Source organism: Staurois parvus, unplaced genomic scaffold (assembly GCF_062004578.1).
Source record: "Staurois parvus isolate SC_StPar_1 unplaced genomic scaffold, SC_StPar_1.0 ptg000561l, whole genome shotgun sequence".
In the NCBI taxonomy this organism is placed as follows: domain Eukaryota; kingdom Metazoa; phylum Chordata; class Amphibia; order Anura; family Ranidae; genus Staurois; species Staurois parvus.
In genome coordinates this window covers 3278703-3294770 of record NW_028318357.1, presented here as the reverse complement: position 1 = coordinate 3294770, position 16068 = coordinate 3278703, and the positions used below count along the sequence as shown (strand labels likewise).

General features: G+C 41.6%; 1 protein-coding gene across 1 annotated transcript in view; it reads right to left on the bottom strand.

Annotated features, from left to right (window-relative positions):
• Nucleotides 1-16068, bottom strand: part of AKIRIN2 (akirin 2) — a 39765-nt gene continuing 23697 nt past the window's right edge. Inside the window, exons 3-5 of the mRNA XM_089691310.1 lie at nucleotides 15578-15724; nucleotides 8575-8646; nucleotides 1-700 (exon numbers count right to left, since the gene is read on the bottom strand). Of these exons, the coding sequence (XP_089547436.1) occupies nucleotides 690-700; nucleotides 8575-8646; nucleotides 15578-15724 (230 nt within the window). The 3' untranslated portion in view covers nucleotides 1-689. The remainder of the gene's footprint in view (nucleotides 701-8574; nucleotides 8647-15577; nucleotides 15725-16068) is intronic.

Here is a 16068-nt window from a genome sequence, read left to right as displayed (position 1 = left end):
TAGCTCTCGTTTTCTTTTATTTATTTTTTCAACTAAATTCCAGTACTACAAGGCAGTTAAACAATGATAGACGGGAAAAATTGCATTAAACATTTGTTAAAGAATGATAGAATAAATAAAAACTAACAAAACAAATCATAAATCCATCTTTACCATTTCCCCCCAAAGTCCTTTAAAATGGTCATGCCCTTCTTTTTATTGTATTCTCTTGGTCAAATATGTTGAATGTAACTTTGAAATTGTCCCATGGATGAAGTCACCATATTGGCGATTGATACTGCTTTGTAGTGCACTGTTAAAACCTTCCTGAAAATCCATCAAAAAAAAAAAAAAAAAATTGCTATTTTCACTTATTTACACAAACTAGCATAGGGCATGTTCTTGAACACCAGCTTTAAACCTTTTTTTTTTTTTTTTTTTTTAAACATTAACAAAAGAAGCCAGATTTTAATGATACAGCAAATGAGGCCACTGGTATATCAATACAGGTAGCTTAGATCCACATCCAGGTGGCACTGACATCAGGGAACACTCCAAAACCAGTTGCTGCATAAAAGAGTGGTTACCACTGACAAAAGCTTGAAATAAGCTGTGTTCACAGGGGAGGGGATTATGGCATTGCCGCAGTTCTCAACTAGGACATCTTGCAGCAATAAAAAGGAGCACAGCCAAGGAAGGCATAGGACAATTCATGAGACATCTGTGGGTAAAAAAAAAAAAATAAAATGTAGTTAGACAATATAATCATTCACAAATCACTTGGAAGATTAAATCACAAAGCATCTATGCCAGCAATAAAGTACAAACAAGACAAACCTACTGTTAGTCATTGTATTCAAACTGACCTCTCACCAATGCTTTTAAAACCCTATCCTTCATGATACAACCGAACATAATTAAACAGTGCCTTCTCTGCAGGAATGTATTGGCTTCCTTGGTATTCAAAACTTATCTATCATTGATCTGAGAATTGTGTACTTTGTATTTTTACCAAACATTAAACAGAACCAGAATTCACAATCTGTCTGGCATTTGTTAACAGTACAAGGAGTACAGAGAAACCTTTCCCTGCAGCAATCAATACATCACTATTTTGATGTCTGCATCTGCCAAGTGGTAACCCAGGAGTATGGAAACCAAGGGATTAACAGTTCCAAGAATGTAACAGTGGTTGGACAAGGAATGGCTGCCAGCCAAAAAAAAAAAAAAAAAAAAAAAAAAAAAAAAGGTCTGCTGTCTGTACAAACTCCCTTTGTAAAGCTCAGCTGATCTTATAAACTGTGTACCAAACAGCAAGTACCTATTTGCAGTAGAGTGAAACTAGATGTAAATTACCAAACTGAAATATCTCCCCATCTCTTGAGTTTAACTCCTTTCCGCTGAGTGTGCAGATATATACAGCCTCACTATCTGTGGGGCCGCATATATTTGTGCTGGGTACACGCTGTGCAGTGTTCTCCCAAAACAGAGACCTGATCGCTGTAACAGTCTGTCATTGATCACTGTATAGCCCGCCCGTGTTTTTCTCTCCTCCCTCCCATGTGGCATCACTGTGATCAAAAGAAATTCCTTTGGGTTGTTTTTTGGTGATTGGTTATGGTAATAGCAAGAAAAAGACAGCTACTTTTTTTAAGTTATTTTGCGCCAGTTTACCCTTTAAAAAAAAAAAAAAAAACCAAAAACCACACAATATAATTCAACAGCATACATCTAGTAATTGTGATGTGTACAGTTTAACCACGTTTTGCAACTTTGACATGTGGTAGTAAAACATGTAGCTGGAAAAAACATGCCAAAAAAGGTGTTAAAAAGTTGCCATGGTGTTGACAAACAAAGCCATTGGCAAAGCCTTTTCAACCTACCATACATCAAAGGCTCTCTTCTTTTAAGAACCTTAATCATTAACTACCTGCCGACCGCAGATAGCCGAAAGACGGCTGCACTGCGGCCGGCCAGTTCTGAGTGGACGTCATATGACGTCCTCCCAGAACGCGCTCTCCTGCGCGCCCCAGGGGGCGCGCACCCGGCGATCTCCGTGATCGCTGTGTCCTACGGACACAACTGATCACGTGATGTGGTAAAAGGCCAATCACAGCGGCCTTTTACCACGTGATCAGCGGTGCCCAATGACACGCTGATCACAGGGAAATGCAAGTGTCGGTTCTCGGCTGCACTTTCCTCACGCTGTCAGATCGTGAGGAAAGTACTGCCGAGAGTCGGCAGTTGTCAGAGCGGGGATCGGCACCGATCATCAGGGCACTGATGATCAGTGCCCTGATGATCGGTGCCCAGCAGTGCCACCCGCAAGTTCCGCCCACCTGTGCCCAGCAGTGCGCCTACTAGCTCCGCCCACCTGTGCCCAGCAGTGCGCCCACCTGTGCCTTTCTGCAGTGTCACACACCTGTGCCCAGAAGTGCCACCTACCTGTGCCCGCCCACCAGTGCCGCCCACCAGTGCGGCCAGTCAGTGCCCAGGGGCTGTGCCAGTCAGTGCCCAGCAGTGATGCCAGTCAGTGCCGTCTATCAGTACCCATCATCAGTGTCACCTATCAGTGCCGCCTATCAGTGCTGCATATTAGTGCAGCCTATCCGTGCCACCTCATTAGTACTGCCCATCAGTGCCGCCTATCAGTGCCCATCAGTGCTGCCTCATCAACGCACATCAGTGAAGGAGAAAAAATACCTGTTTGCAAAATATTTAAAAAAAAAAAAAAAGTTTCTTTGTTTCTATTATAAAATTTTTCACTTTTTTTATTTATAGCGCAAAAAGTAAAGCGCCCAGTGGCAATTAAATACCACCAAAAGAAAGCTCTATTTGTGAGAAAAAAAATGATCAAAATTTCATATGGGTACAATGTTGCATGACCGCGCAATTGTCAATCAAAGTGCGGCAGCACTGAAAGCTGAAAATTGGCCTGGTAAATAAGGGGTTATAAGTGCCTGGTAGGCAAGTGGTTAAAGAAAGAAAGAAAAAAAAAAAAAGGGAAGGGAGGGATTGACAGGACATAGATACGTTTAACCAAACAGGTTACCACCTCTAAGCCCACGTGGCTTATTTACAACCAAAATCATAACATGAAAGTCTATCAAATATACCTTTTTAAAGCATGAAAAAAATGTAACCAAAAAAAAAAAATCACCCAATTAGAAGACAAATTCCTTTCATCAACCCAACAATAAAAAAGACAACATTGTCTATAACACACCTTTCTGTCCGGACATTACCAGAGCCACTGAGTTTATCAAGCAATCCACAGCCAGAAAGAGCCAGGTTAACACTTTGGCCCTGGAAAATTTTACCCCTTCATGACCAGGCCATTTTCTGCTCTTTAGCACTACGCTACTTTAACTGGCAATTGTGTTGTGAAAGTTATACAAATTTTTTTTCTTCAAAACACAAATAGAGTTTTTTTTGGTGGTATGTGATCACTTGTGGGTTTTTTATTTTTTATCATATAAAAGATGGACTGCAGCTAATCACATGGTACAGGGTACTGTGATTGGACCAGGTACCATGGGATAGCCATAGCCAACCACACATCACTAGTAATCACAGCTGTCATGAAAGGAAGCAGAGCTGTTATGAATGATTCACATGATCCTCGAGCCACTCAAAGCAGCCTGGTACTGTGGGCCACAATCCGCTGTGCCCTCCCTTAGCCCATGGAGACACAATGACTTACATGTACATGATTGTGCCTGTGCAGTGCAGCACGATCCATTTTGGCAGATCACTACACGAAACCGCTGCCAGTGTCATGTGACTGCTGTGACCAATCACAGCAGATCACATGACAGTTGTATACAATGGATGGCTTCCTTTCATTCCATCCATTGTATACAATTGTGTTAGCTATGATTGGTCACAGCGGTCACATGGTACAGGCAGGGCCAATCACAGCCCATCAGTATCATGTGATGAGCTTTCCACATTCACAGCTAATCACAACAAAAGACTGAATGAATCAGTTTCATTCAGTAACAATGGTTGCTAAAATCAATTAAATACATTGGTATTAGCAATCAATGTGTAAAAAAAAAAAACCAACACAACAAATCCTGATCACTTGCCCAGATTAGTACAGTGTTACTATGGCAACACTGTATTGCTCTTGCCACAGTGTGTTGGGAAAAATATATAAATATAATTGAAAATCCAGTGGCATGATAATGCTGTACTGGACTGGTGACAATATGTATATTCAAATTTTTTTTTTTTTTAATTCATTTTCCAAAAAAATTGTAACAAAAAAATGACAACTTCAAAAAACTCGCCATGCCTCTTACTAAATACCTTGGACTGTATTTTCCAAAAATGGGTCATTTGGGGGGTATTTGTACTATCCTGGCGTGTTCAGGCTTCAAGAATTGAGATTGGCCGTCAGCACATCAGGATTGATCGATTGACAGAGATATGCATGTACACACCATTGTTTGTGGACTCTAACTTTCCTACAGACTAAATAATATACACTGTTTATTTAGCAAAAAATTTTTGTGAAAAAAAATGATAATTTTTATGGGTACAGTGTTGCATAACCGTGCAATTGCCAAAGTGTGACAACACTGAAAGCGAAAATTGTTATCGTTGGGATGGCGAAGGGTATTTGTTTTCTAATTATGTGATTTTGTAAACCTTTTTTTCATGCTTTAATAAGGGTATATTTGATAGACTTTGTTATTGTATGAATAAGAAAATATTATAGGAATAAGAAAATATACTCTCACAAACAACTCATCTTATTCACACAATAAATGGAAAAGGGTAATGCTCAAGGCTGGTGTGCCGTCTGTTCCTAGTTTTCCAGTTATTTGTCAGCGTGTCTCCAACCCTTAGAGAGTGGCAAAGCCTGGGCTAGCAACAGAACAGCCTGAACCTGAGATCCCCCACTTACCAGGGCACTGCTCTTGAGTGCATGAGATTTTTCTGCTTCTTTGTAATGTTTTTCTTTTTTCAATGGTGCCATTCACATTGTACACTTGCCTGCGTTTAGGTGCATCCAGCTGATTTTTGTGTATCCAGGATCAGATTACCAGCTAAACTGATTTAAATGTGGCTTAATCTGCTTTATAGCAGGAGCATCTAAAATGCAGGAAAAAGTGATCAGGGAAGCTTAACCATTAGCCGCCTGGCCAATGGCCATTTGGCGGCCGGAAAAATCCTTCAGCGTTCTGGGTGGACGCCATATGGCGTTCTCCTGGGCATGCGCAGTTTGCGCGCCTGCAGAGCCGCGCAGCGGTGCAATCTGTCACGAGCTGTGTACCTCGGACACGGCCGATGACAGATCCAAGTACCGGCCCCGTTGCCGGTACCATGACAGTTGTATACAATGGATGGCTTCATTCATGCCATCCATTGTATACTAGTGTCTAGCTGTGAATGGTCACAGCGATCACATGCACAAGCTGGGCCAATGTCATATGATTAGCCGTGGCCAAATCACAGCTGAGCACAAAAAAACACAAAAAAAAACATTGTACTACTTTGGGCAAAGTGAAATATGAAAAAAAAAAAAAAAAAAATAAAAATCAAAAATTAATAAAAAAAAATTTAAAAAATGTATTTTTTTTTCATACTGTCACCAGTCAGTGTCCCTGATCACCGCCATGCCAGTTATATGAGGACGCTGTACTGCACTGGTGACAGTATGTAAAAAAAAAAAAAAGTGAAAATGTTTTTAATTTTTTTCATTTTCTGAAAAATTATGGCCAAAAAAAAAATACAACTTCAAAAAACTCGCCATGCCTCTTATGAAGTACGTCGGACTGTCTACTCTGCAAAAAGGGGTCATTTGGGGGATATCTGTACTGTTCTGACATTCTTGGACCTCAAGAAATTAGATTGGCTGTCAGTACTTCAGGATTGATCAATTTTCAGATCTATACCATAGTTTGTGAACTCTATAACTTTCCTACAGACTAAATAATACATCCTAATTTGGGTTATTTTCACAAAAGACATGTAGTAGAATACATTTTGGCCTAAATTTATGAACAATTATTTGCAAACTTTTATAACAGAAACAAAGAAAAACGTGTTTTTTTTCCAAAATTTTCAGTCTTTTTTTTGTTAATTTAGCAAAAAATAAAAACCCCAACGATGATTAAATACCACCAAAAGAAAACTCTAGTTGTGTGAAGAAAAAGATAATTTTAGTTTGGGTACAATGTTGTATGACCGCGCAATTGTCATTCAAAGTGTGAGAGCGCTGAAACCTGAAAAATGGCCTGGGCAGGAAGGGGGTAAAAGTGCCTGCTATGGAAATGGTTAACATTTGCTTCTACTTCCCCAGATCACTTTTCCTACACTTCGAAAAGCTACATGCAGGAGTGCCATAGTGAACAAGCCCTAAATGGGAGCTCAAATCTATCATATTACAATGGAGGGTCTTTTTGCTTACAATATGATATGTCCCGTCTGTCAGAGTACTTCCTTCTTCACAATAGCAGCAAATTCTTTTAAATGATTAGGCTTACTGATTCCTCATAACATGAAAGCCATAGTTCACCTTCACACAAAAAACCCACCACATACAAACCTGCCTAGGAAGGTAAGGGATGTCTGTAGATTATAAAACAAAACACTGTACAGCGAAGACCAAAGTGGAATAATTCCATTTACATACTGTACGTCCTGATGCCCAAGTGGTAAAACCCCCAGAGATTGCATCATCGCATTCTGCCATATTGCTAGGACATTGGTAGGTCTCTTAGCTCTTACAGTTCACCTCCACCACCATAGGAATGAGCTCTCAAATGATGGTGTCAGGGGAGCAAACCACAAGTAAGGGAATTGAATCAGAGAAAAGGCTCATTCCTGTGATAGTGGAAGTACGTAAATAGCCTACACATACAGCAAGTGCATTATCCAACTTTACTCAAAGCTGCACAGTTTGGTGTTCTCTACAGGTGCACCTTACCTGCATAGGCAGTTTTTTGATAAAGGTGAACAGTCTAAGGCTGTATTTACACCATTCCATGTGTATTTTTAGTGTGCAGGGTAACAAACACATATGGGTATAAAATGTGCTCAAAAGGGTTACCCCTTCACACTAAACTGCAGCACACATATGTGAACCAGGCAGAGCAACAAATGGGGATTTCAAAGAAAAATCATTTCAACACAGCAGAATGCACAACTTCTACTGCATGAAAAATGGATAGGTGTAAACAGACATTTTAGAAGTTCATGCACAACTGAACGAAGGTCATTTACCTCCTTTTTCAAGCTACTGCAGAAAGTTCGTGAGAATATGCCCTTCTTTAGCCCTGTGTAATATGCAGAGTTCCTCCACTGCCACCAAAAAAAGGGGTCCACATCTGTCTGTAGCTACTTTGAGGATTCATTTCCAATTGTTTTCTTGTTTCAGTGGCATTGGGCAGAGCCTGATCACTAAGGATTTTTCCTGCCATCTGTTACAAGGATGGGGATATCTCCCCTCCATGTCTGATCCAACCAGGTAAAGTCACTTAGCTGTGATTCAACTTACTAATTGACAAATTGCATGAAATTTCATTCCTCAGTAAGGCCTTATTCACATGGGCATACTATAGAGTAAAGCCTCTGTGAGAGCTATGTTTGCCTGCAAGGATGTTCCATGTATCCTCACACAGGCAGTCAAAATTATTTTCAAATAGGACACAGCTGCTGCTCCCAATTTGACAGCCATGAGCTTACACAGCCCTGAACACCCCCATGGCTGTCAAATTGGGAGCAATGGCTGTGTCCCTACAGCGGCTGTGTCCCTACGGACACTACCTGCACAGCAATGTACCTGTGCATCCCTGTGTGGGCAAATACTACATTCGAGTGAGTGTATGCTTAAAGTGTTACAAAACCCACTCTGTAAAATCAGTCTGTATATGCAGTAAAACATGCTTGTTATACCCACTGTGGAACCTAAGAGGTTAATCGTCCATTGTGTAAAATGTCTGTTTTATCCTGCCTTCCCTGGTCCTCCCATTCTACTGTCCCCAATCCATCTCCTGATAGAAGAGCCTTGGGAGCAAGCTGCACATGCTCAGTTTGATGTGTATTGCTAGAATTGCCTTTTTTCCTTGGTCGAGTGCTCAGCACAGGGCCAATCAGAACTATCCAGATAGTCAGAGGTCCTGCAGCCTCATAGGACAATTGGGGGGGGGGATGAAAACTCCTAGAAGCTTTAACCGGTGCTCTGCTGAACACTGATAGAAGTAACAAATCTGCTATATACTGATGAGAAAAAGGTATTTAGCAGTTTATTCACCAAAATAATTGCATTTCCATGCATGTTCTTTGTAGTGTGGGAGACCAGATATAGTGAATGCAGTGACCTGGATTTTGTAACACTTTCAGCACACTTGCGTGTATGAGGCCTTCCAATGAACAAATGAGACATGTATGTGTAACAAGGCATAATCAGACAAGATCACTACATTTTGGATATTTTCCTTAACTAATAATGTGAAACCATCTAAGGAAAGCAGGTCAGTTTATTCACACAGCAATTATGAAGTACAGCTGTATTTACATGAAGACTGTGAAGCAGAATTACAATGCATTCTGAGTTGGCAAGAGTCAAGAAAATATACTTACAGCTAGCAGGCTGTTCTCCATATCGTCGCATAATCTGATCATGAGTGAACTTCACAAAAGCATCATATTGCTCTTTAGAGATAAGAAAAAAAAAAAAAATCATTTGCCACCAGTATACATTTTGATGTGCTTTTCAAAAGAACTAATGAAAAACGGCCGTGCTGTATGGGCCATGAGCCATTTACCACAGCAAGCAAGTTCAACAAATGTAGAAAAAAGAAGAAGCTCCAATTCAGTTGTGTATTTCATTAAACATGCAATATCTGCACAACATTGCTGCAAACTATTTTACTTTTTGTGCACTCTCTCATATGCATATAATTTGTATCTGTGTAAATCTCTCCAATGTCTTCTAGTCACATGATTGTATACAAAAATCTATTTTCCAGTGAAAAGTGACACACACACACACACACACACACACACACACACGTAAAAGGGCCAATTCACACTGACCTGCACTAAAATGTATGGAAAATACCTTTTGGTCGTGCGCTGACATCTGTTGACATACATTTTCACCTCTATTGACATTTTAGCGTGCGTTAAAGCAGTGTTTCTCAACCTTTTTTCAGTCAAGGCACCCTTTAAAATGGAGAGTCCTGAGGCACCCCTTAAAATTATGAGGTGCCTCAAGACTGTCCATAGGTTATAAAAAGGGCACCCCATTCTAAAATATCAAAAAACTATTCTAAATAGTTTTATATAACGAGGCAACATCCACACATGTAAGATGCCCAACACTAGAGGTGATTTATTCTTCCAAAGCAAACATTTTGCACACTGGTACTGACCAGTATTCCAGTGTTTCTCTTCTCCCTCAGTTTTTTTCCATCACTCAGCTGATGTGACCCCAACGCTGATGGAGAGGGGCGGGGGAGGGTCAAACTAGGATGCTGTGCAGGCAGCTGACATCCTCTTTATCAACTGATGATGTCATTAGTTCTCAGGACATCGGCAGCTAGAAGGTTGTAATGGTGCACAATGGAAGCCAGTGGCTTTGTGTAACTAAAAGGCAGGCTTGTTCCACCCACTGCTTTATATACAAGTTTTGGGCAATTTGTAGACATTTTGCCATGGTACTCCTGAAGAAACCTCAAGGCACCCTGGTTGAGAAAGGCTGTGTTAAACCATACTGCATTTTCACAGTATATCCAGTGCATTGCGCTGATATCCGCTTACACCCACTGCGTTGCATTAAACTGAATACATGTTGCATTTTAGCGCACCCAGGTCAACACAGCATTATGGTGTCAATACGACACATTGCAAATTGTTTTCAGATGACCCTCTGTTGATCTGCGTTTTACAGCTAAAATGCAGATCAATGCACTGGTGTAAATTGGACCAAAGTTTTGAATAACTAGTAAAGCAATCAGGTGGAGGGCTGCAAAAATAACCTTTACTTGTAAAGCTATATTTTTTTTTATACACAAACAAAAAGGGCTCAATTACTGGAATGGACTTACTTTTAACCAGAATCCTTTTGAGTATAAAAACTAAAAAAAAGTATGGCTAAAGAGCAGACACTAAACTGTGCTCATCACCAACTTGTTTCCCCAAATCCCATATCTTAAGTGTAGATATACAGTTGGCTTCAACGTCTAAGACTTAGTACTAAAGCTGGCTATACACTAGTAGATTTCCATATGGACATTACTACAAACATTTCTTGTATATTCGAAGACCAGATGACCCTCATTCAAACGAACTTCAGAATTCCGTTGGCTTTTAACATTCAATTTCAGAAGGAGTGGAATATCCCAAAAGGAAGCCCATATTCACTGTTAGAAATAATTTTGAGAAATTTTGTTTATCCTGTTCCTGCAAATATTCTCCTCTTCTCCGCAGTTGTAAACAATCATCAATATGACCCCACTATTGGAGAAGTTTGTTACAAATTTACATTAAGAACATTTGCTCAATTTTCTTAGTGTATAGCCAGCTGATGACCCATTTCATCAGTACTATGCTGTTTTCCACCATTACACAATGCAAAGCCCTACTTGCCACTAGCATTGAGGGACCAACTGAATTTTGTGTGGCCCGCTTTACTCTCACTTTGGGATTTCCTCCTCTTTATAATTACAAAAACGGTGTCAATCAGTGGCTGCAGCCACTGATCACTGTATTCTTAAAGGTCCCGCTGTAAGAATTCAATGTCTCAGAGAGGGGCGTCCCCCATCCATCTGGCTTGAGTAGCTGTAGGAATCTTTTTGATCAGCCCAGTGAATGAATATAAATAGATTGTGTATTGCTAAGCTTAAATTTCCCCTAGATGTCACTAACCAGGAGTGCCCATCAGAAGATTTCCCCCATCTCCTTTTCCAGTAACATTAAAGTCTTTGATTACATTACAGGAAATGGTTAATTCTTAGACCACTGAGTTATGCTCCACCACCAGGTGATTGGACTCTAGCAAATTGCAAAGCTTACAGCAGAGTTCCACCCAAAAGTGGAAGATCTGCTTAAGTGCCTATTCCACAACACCCCCCCCCCCCCCAGCATTACCTTTGGCAACTTTTTGAGGGAAGTGGGTACCTGGTTTTGATAGGTATCTGCACCCACTTATGTCTAAGTTCGCAGCTGCAAGCAGAGCAGGAAGTTTGCCCCCACCTTCGTTCCCCCCGCAACCCTCTGGGACATTTCACAGGTCCCAGGAGACTGCGGCCCATTCGTAAGGCACAGCACGGCGCATGCGCAGTAGGAAACTTCACTGCCGGTTTCCCTTAATCATGATGGCAGCGCCAGCACCTGACAGCCAATTAAAGAAATGGCTCGGGGTGAGGACACCGCTGAATCCCTGGACAGGTAAGTGCCCTAATATTAAGTCAGCAGCTACAGTATTTGTAACTTCTGATTATTTTTTTTAGGAGGGGGGCCAGAACTCCACTTCAGGCCTGCACATTGCTTACTTCCAGCATATCCTCAGTTTTGTTGATAAGCAATATCGGTGTCAGAATAAAAAGAAGAGGGAGAAGGACCTTTGTTCTGTAATACTCAAAGAAAGGTATTTTACAGGCAAGTCAAAAATCTGGTTTTAGTGGGATATTACAGCACAAAGAAAATGGTTACTTCTTAAATTATTGGGATGTCTACAAGCATTCCTTTGAGGATGGGCAACCTGGCAAACAGGCTCACTGAAAAACCCCTGAACATAAAAAGGAAAAAAAAAGGAAGTGCATCCACAGTCAAGGCTAAACATCCTTCTGGTAAAATTTAGCAACCGGTTTGTGTATCAGATTGACGACCTGAGGATGTGGCTGTGGGATAGGAGTTGCAAAGTCCTAACAATATCAAAACAGCAGACACAAATCACCTTAGGTGACAGAAAAGGTTTGTGATACAATGTCCAGGTTCAAATGAAATGTGACCACCATGGGCAGAAAGGCGGGTCTAGGTCTTAAAATCCCCCTGTCCTTGAGAAGCACAGGCCTATCTCCTCAAAAAGATTAAGGCTGCAAGTTCAGGCACCATCATAAACACTGTCCTACCCACAAGAATAGGGTCAAAAGGCAACCTCTGAAGGACAGAAAACGCTAGGTTGATGTCCTACAGAGTCAACGGAGAACGTACAAGTGATACAATGCAAGTCACCCCCTGGAAAAAGCTCTGACCAAGGAAAGGGAAGCCAGCAGTCTCTGAAAAAGTACAGCCAAAGGTGGAAGAGCACTGTTCCCCTACCAAAAAAGGGCCAAGTAGAGATGATGGCAGAAATATGGGATGCTTGATGTCTACCAAAGTCAAGAAATCCCCTTGATAGATAGAAGCAATCACTGACTGAAAAGTTTCAATAGTTTCCATGTGGAAAGTTTGTTAAAACTCTTGAAAGCAGTATGAAGACCCAAATAAATCATTGAAGGTGGTGGCTGCATTAGTTTTTTTTTTTTTAGGCTTTTCCCCCTCTGTTTTTACCTGTTGATCTGGCTAGTAACACACCTGAGTGCCTCCACACTGGATGAAGGAGCATAGGGGCACCTTTGGACAGCAGCACTGTTAATCCAGGCTGGGGAGCTTGATATGCAGTAAGATTAAAGTTACATTTACACCTATCCTATCTTTTTGCCCGACAGCATGGAGACACAAGAAAATCAGTAGGAGGTCCCGGCGATAAGCTGTAGGAGGCAGCCCATGGAGGCTGCTGGCTCCTGCAGCTACTTGCATGTAATCGCTATGTGGTGCTTATTGACAGGTGATTGGCCCCGGGCACCGACAGTATGCATTCAGGGTCAATCACATGCAGATGAACCTGGTCAAAGGCCAAAAACACAGGTGTGAAATGGCCTTCCATACACTAACCATTTGCTGAATCCCACCTAATACTTTATAAGCCGTTCGAGAAAAGTTTATTTTCATAACTAAAAGCTCATCATTGTGAGCACTCATGTGAGTAGTAAATCGCATGTCTCAATCCTGCAACTCATACATCTGCAGGACTGCTTCTTCTGTTGGGCAGTGGGATGCCATATAATAAAATGTTTACTTTTGGGTTTAATATAACCTTAAAAGCAGAACTTCAGATAATTTCTTTTTTTTAAATCACAGAGTGGGGCTGTGCCCCCCCCCCCCCCCACTGCAGCTTAGATGCCTTTTTTCCCCATTAGGGGTGAGGACTCAGCTCACCTGGCCTGCCAATCCTGCGGAAAACCACACTCCCCCATGGTGGACTGTTCCTGTCTCTGGAGGGTGCACTGAGCGTACGGACGTCAGGAACAGTTCATTTACAAGACTGCTGGACCACAGGGGAAGCAGGAGCCAAAAGGGCTGGTCCTGTGCGGGGAGGATCCTCGGTGTCCTCTCCCCCAGAACAAAACAGGTATTTACCACAGCCCAAAAAAGAAATTGTCCTGGATTTCTGCTAGATTCAGAATGGTCCACACCTCTCCATTTGGCTTCTCTACAGTAGAAAGATTAGAATAGTGCTCGTGAAATTTTTCTGGTCCTAGAACAGGACCAATAAACCTTCAAGAGCACAACAGGTCCAGCTCAGCAAATAGAGCTGTTCTTTTGTTGGGTGCAGCAGGCACTTTCTAGCATAAAGCATGCAGAAGGCATGTCACAAACCTCCAGCTTATAGCCTCTAGATAAAATATTTTGAACCCAGACACATGAAATATCCTGGATCCAAAGAAATGGACTTACCAATCACCTTAGTGGGCTTGGGAGTCCAGTAGTTCTGAAAGGGAGTATTCTGCTTGGAATCAGTTTTAGGGAACAAAAGAACCACCCTTTCTGGCCCCCGATGTGGACCTCAGAGTACAATGGTTCTACTTTTGCCTCCCATGATCCTTTGGATAAACTTTGCCAAACAGTTGTTCACCTTTGAAGAGCATAAGTTGCAGCTGTTTCTTGCTCTGCTGACTAACATTTCAGCCATAATACATACTTCATGCAAATGGACAGGAAACAGGCAGGAAAGTTACTAGGGAGAATCTCCAAACACATCCACACATAAGTGCAATGTCTCAGGAAAGAGCTTAAAGTGCTGCCTAGCTGAGAAACTTGCCTGAAAGGCACCTGGTTTCTTAGCCATGTACTCTGCTTAAACCAATAAGGTCTGGCAAACCAACATGGAGGCAATCATTGCCTGCAAGAAAATGATGCCTTGAAAAAAGATTACATTTTTTTTGCCTGCGGCATCCTTAAATACCAGAACTGCAGGCATCTTATTCAAGACAGCGCAGGGTACAGTCCGGACCATCTTTTTCACACGCTATCCTCCACTGGATATTGTCACAAGAACCTTATTCCAGTGATAACAGACCTTGAACAATTCCTCTTCTGTATTAGGGTGTAGTGGACAGTATTTGGCTAGTTTGGAAGCCTTCCATGACCCCGGCCCTATCACCTTAGGTCTAAATGGCTCTGGCAGTGATTGCTTCAAATTCTTACAGAACATCATGGTGAGTTGTCCCACTGTGGCCTTTTGGGCTTGTGAAATGTACAGGGTTGGAGTTTCCTACTGTAAGGATTTATCTGCCTCAGGAGGAGCCCATTTCCTCAGACCCCCTCCTTTTCCACTGTCTCCTATTCAAACCCTAGGAAGGGTGGAAAGGGGAGTTCATTGGTCAACTTTCCAAAGATGGAGATCTGGAATGCTTATGTTCCTCCTGCCTTAAATTAGATATCCACCAGTTGCTCCAACACCGTGGACAAAGATGTAAATTCCTCTTGGACATAAAGGTACCTGAAGAAGGCTTTGAAAGGGCAAGTGAAAAACTAGATGCTGATTCCATTTCAGAACTGGCTTGAAAGAATTTATCACCTGTCCTATGATGGACTTCAAGTCACCCAGGTTCCCTGTCCCATCATCAGGAAGCCCAAGGACCCATGGTTACCACATCTGTGCTGCAGACCAGGTGGCCCACACAAGGCCTCACTACTCAAGACAATAGCATCCTCTGGGAGGCTCCACAACAACTCGCACACCTCTCTCAGACATGGTAGGAAAATCCTCAAAACTATACTCATGTTTTCCAAAGCCAAATAGTGGGAAAAACCAGCACCAGGGACTCAAATACAGGGACAACCACTTACAATGAAAACATTGCAGAACTGCTAAATCTTCACCTCTGCAGGTCAGGCATATCCCGCAGCGTCTTAAATAAAAAGGGCTCCACCAAACCAAACCACAGCTCTGGATCTGTATAACACCCTGCTAGTTTGTTGAACTGCCTGCCAAGGTGGGCCCTTTCCACACAGAGTCAAGTACATGTGGTGGCTTACAAGTGGCCCCCATTCTCCTTGGGGTTCAGGTACAACCCCTCTATGAACAGAGGTCCATAGAAATTGACTGGGAAAAAGGTTGCTTCACAACATTGGGGAGGGGTTATGCAGTGCTGAGCTGTCAGTGTTTAATCACCTAGGAGGTATGATTAAGAAGAAAAAGGTACCCTTCATAACTACAAACTTTACATTAAAATGGGAATTTTAAACACTAAGATTAACGTGAACATGTTGTTTCACAAGCAAAGTGACTAAAACCTACAGAAAAATAACATACCCGCCAGTTTTGTGGTCAATATTTCTTCATATTCTTCACGAACTTTATCTTCCCTTTCTTTAAGAAGACGTTCACATATCATTCCAACTTGTCTTAGAGTAAACAAGGGCTGTTCTTTACGGAACTGTGATGACGATGTGGACGTGCCTAAAAGACATTTTGATACTTCAAGTGTGAACATAAATTTTTACTGAAACCAATTAAGGTAAGTCACAAATGGCAAACACACAAGTTTTCTGAATTATATAAAGTGTTTAAAAAAACTATTCTAGAATATTACAAGTATAAAAGAAATGACAACATCCAACAAGCTGAAAAGTTACAGAATATTTGGGAATCATTCACACTATGGCACCACAGTAAAACACATACAAACTACTGCATACTTTAGTGCAATGCACAGTCATTCAAAATGAGCTTGTCGATTGACATGCATTGCAGAACATGCAACATTTTGGCAACGCATGGAAACCTGCCTGTCAGCAATGCGC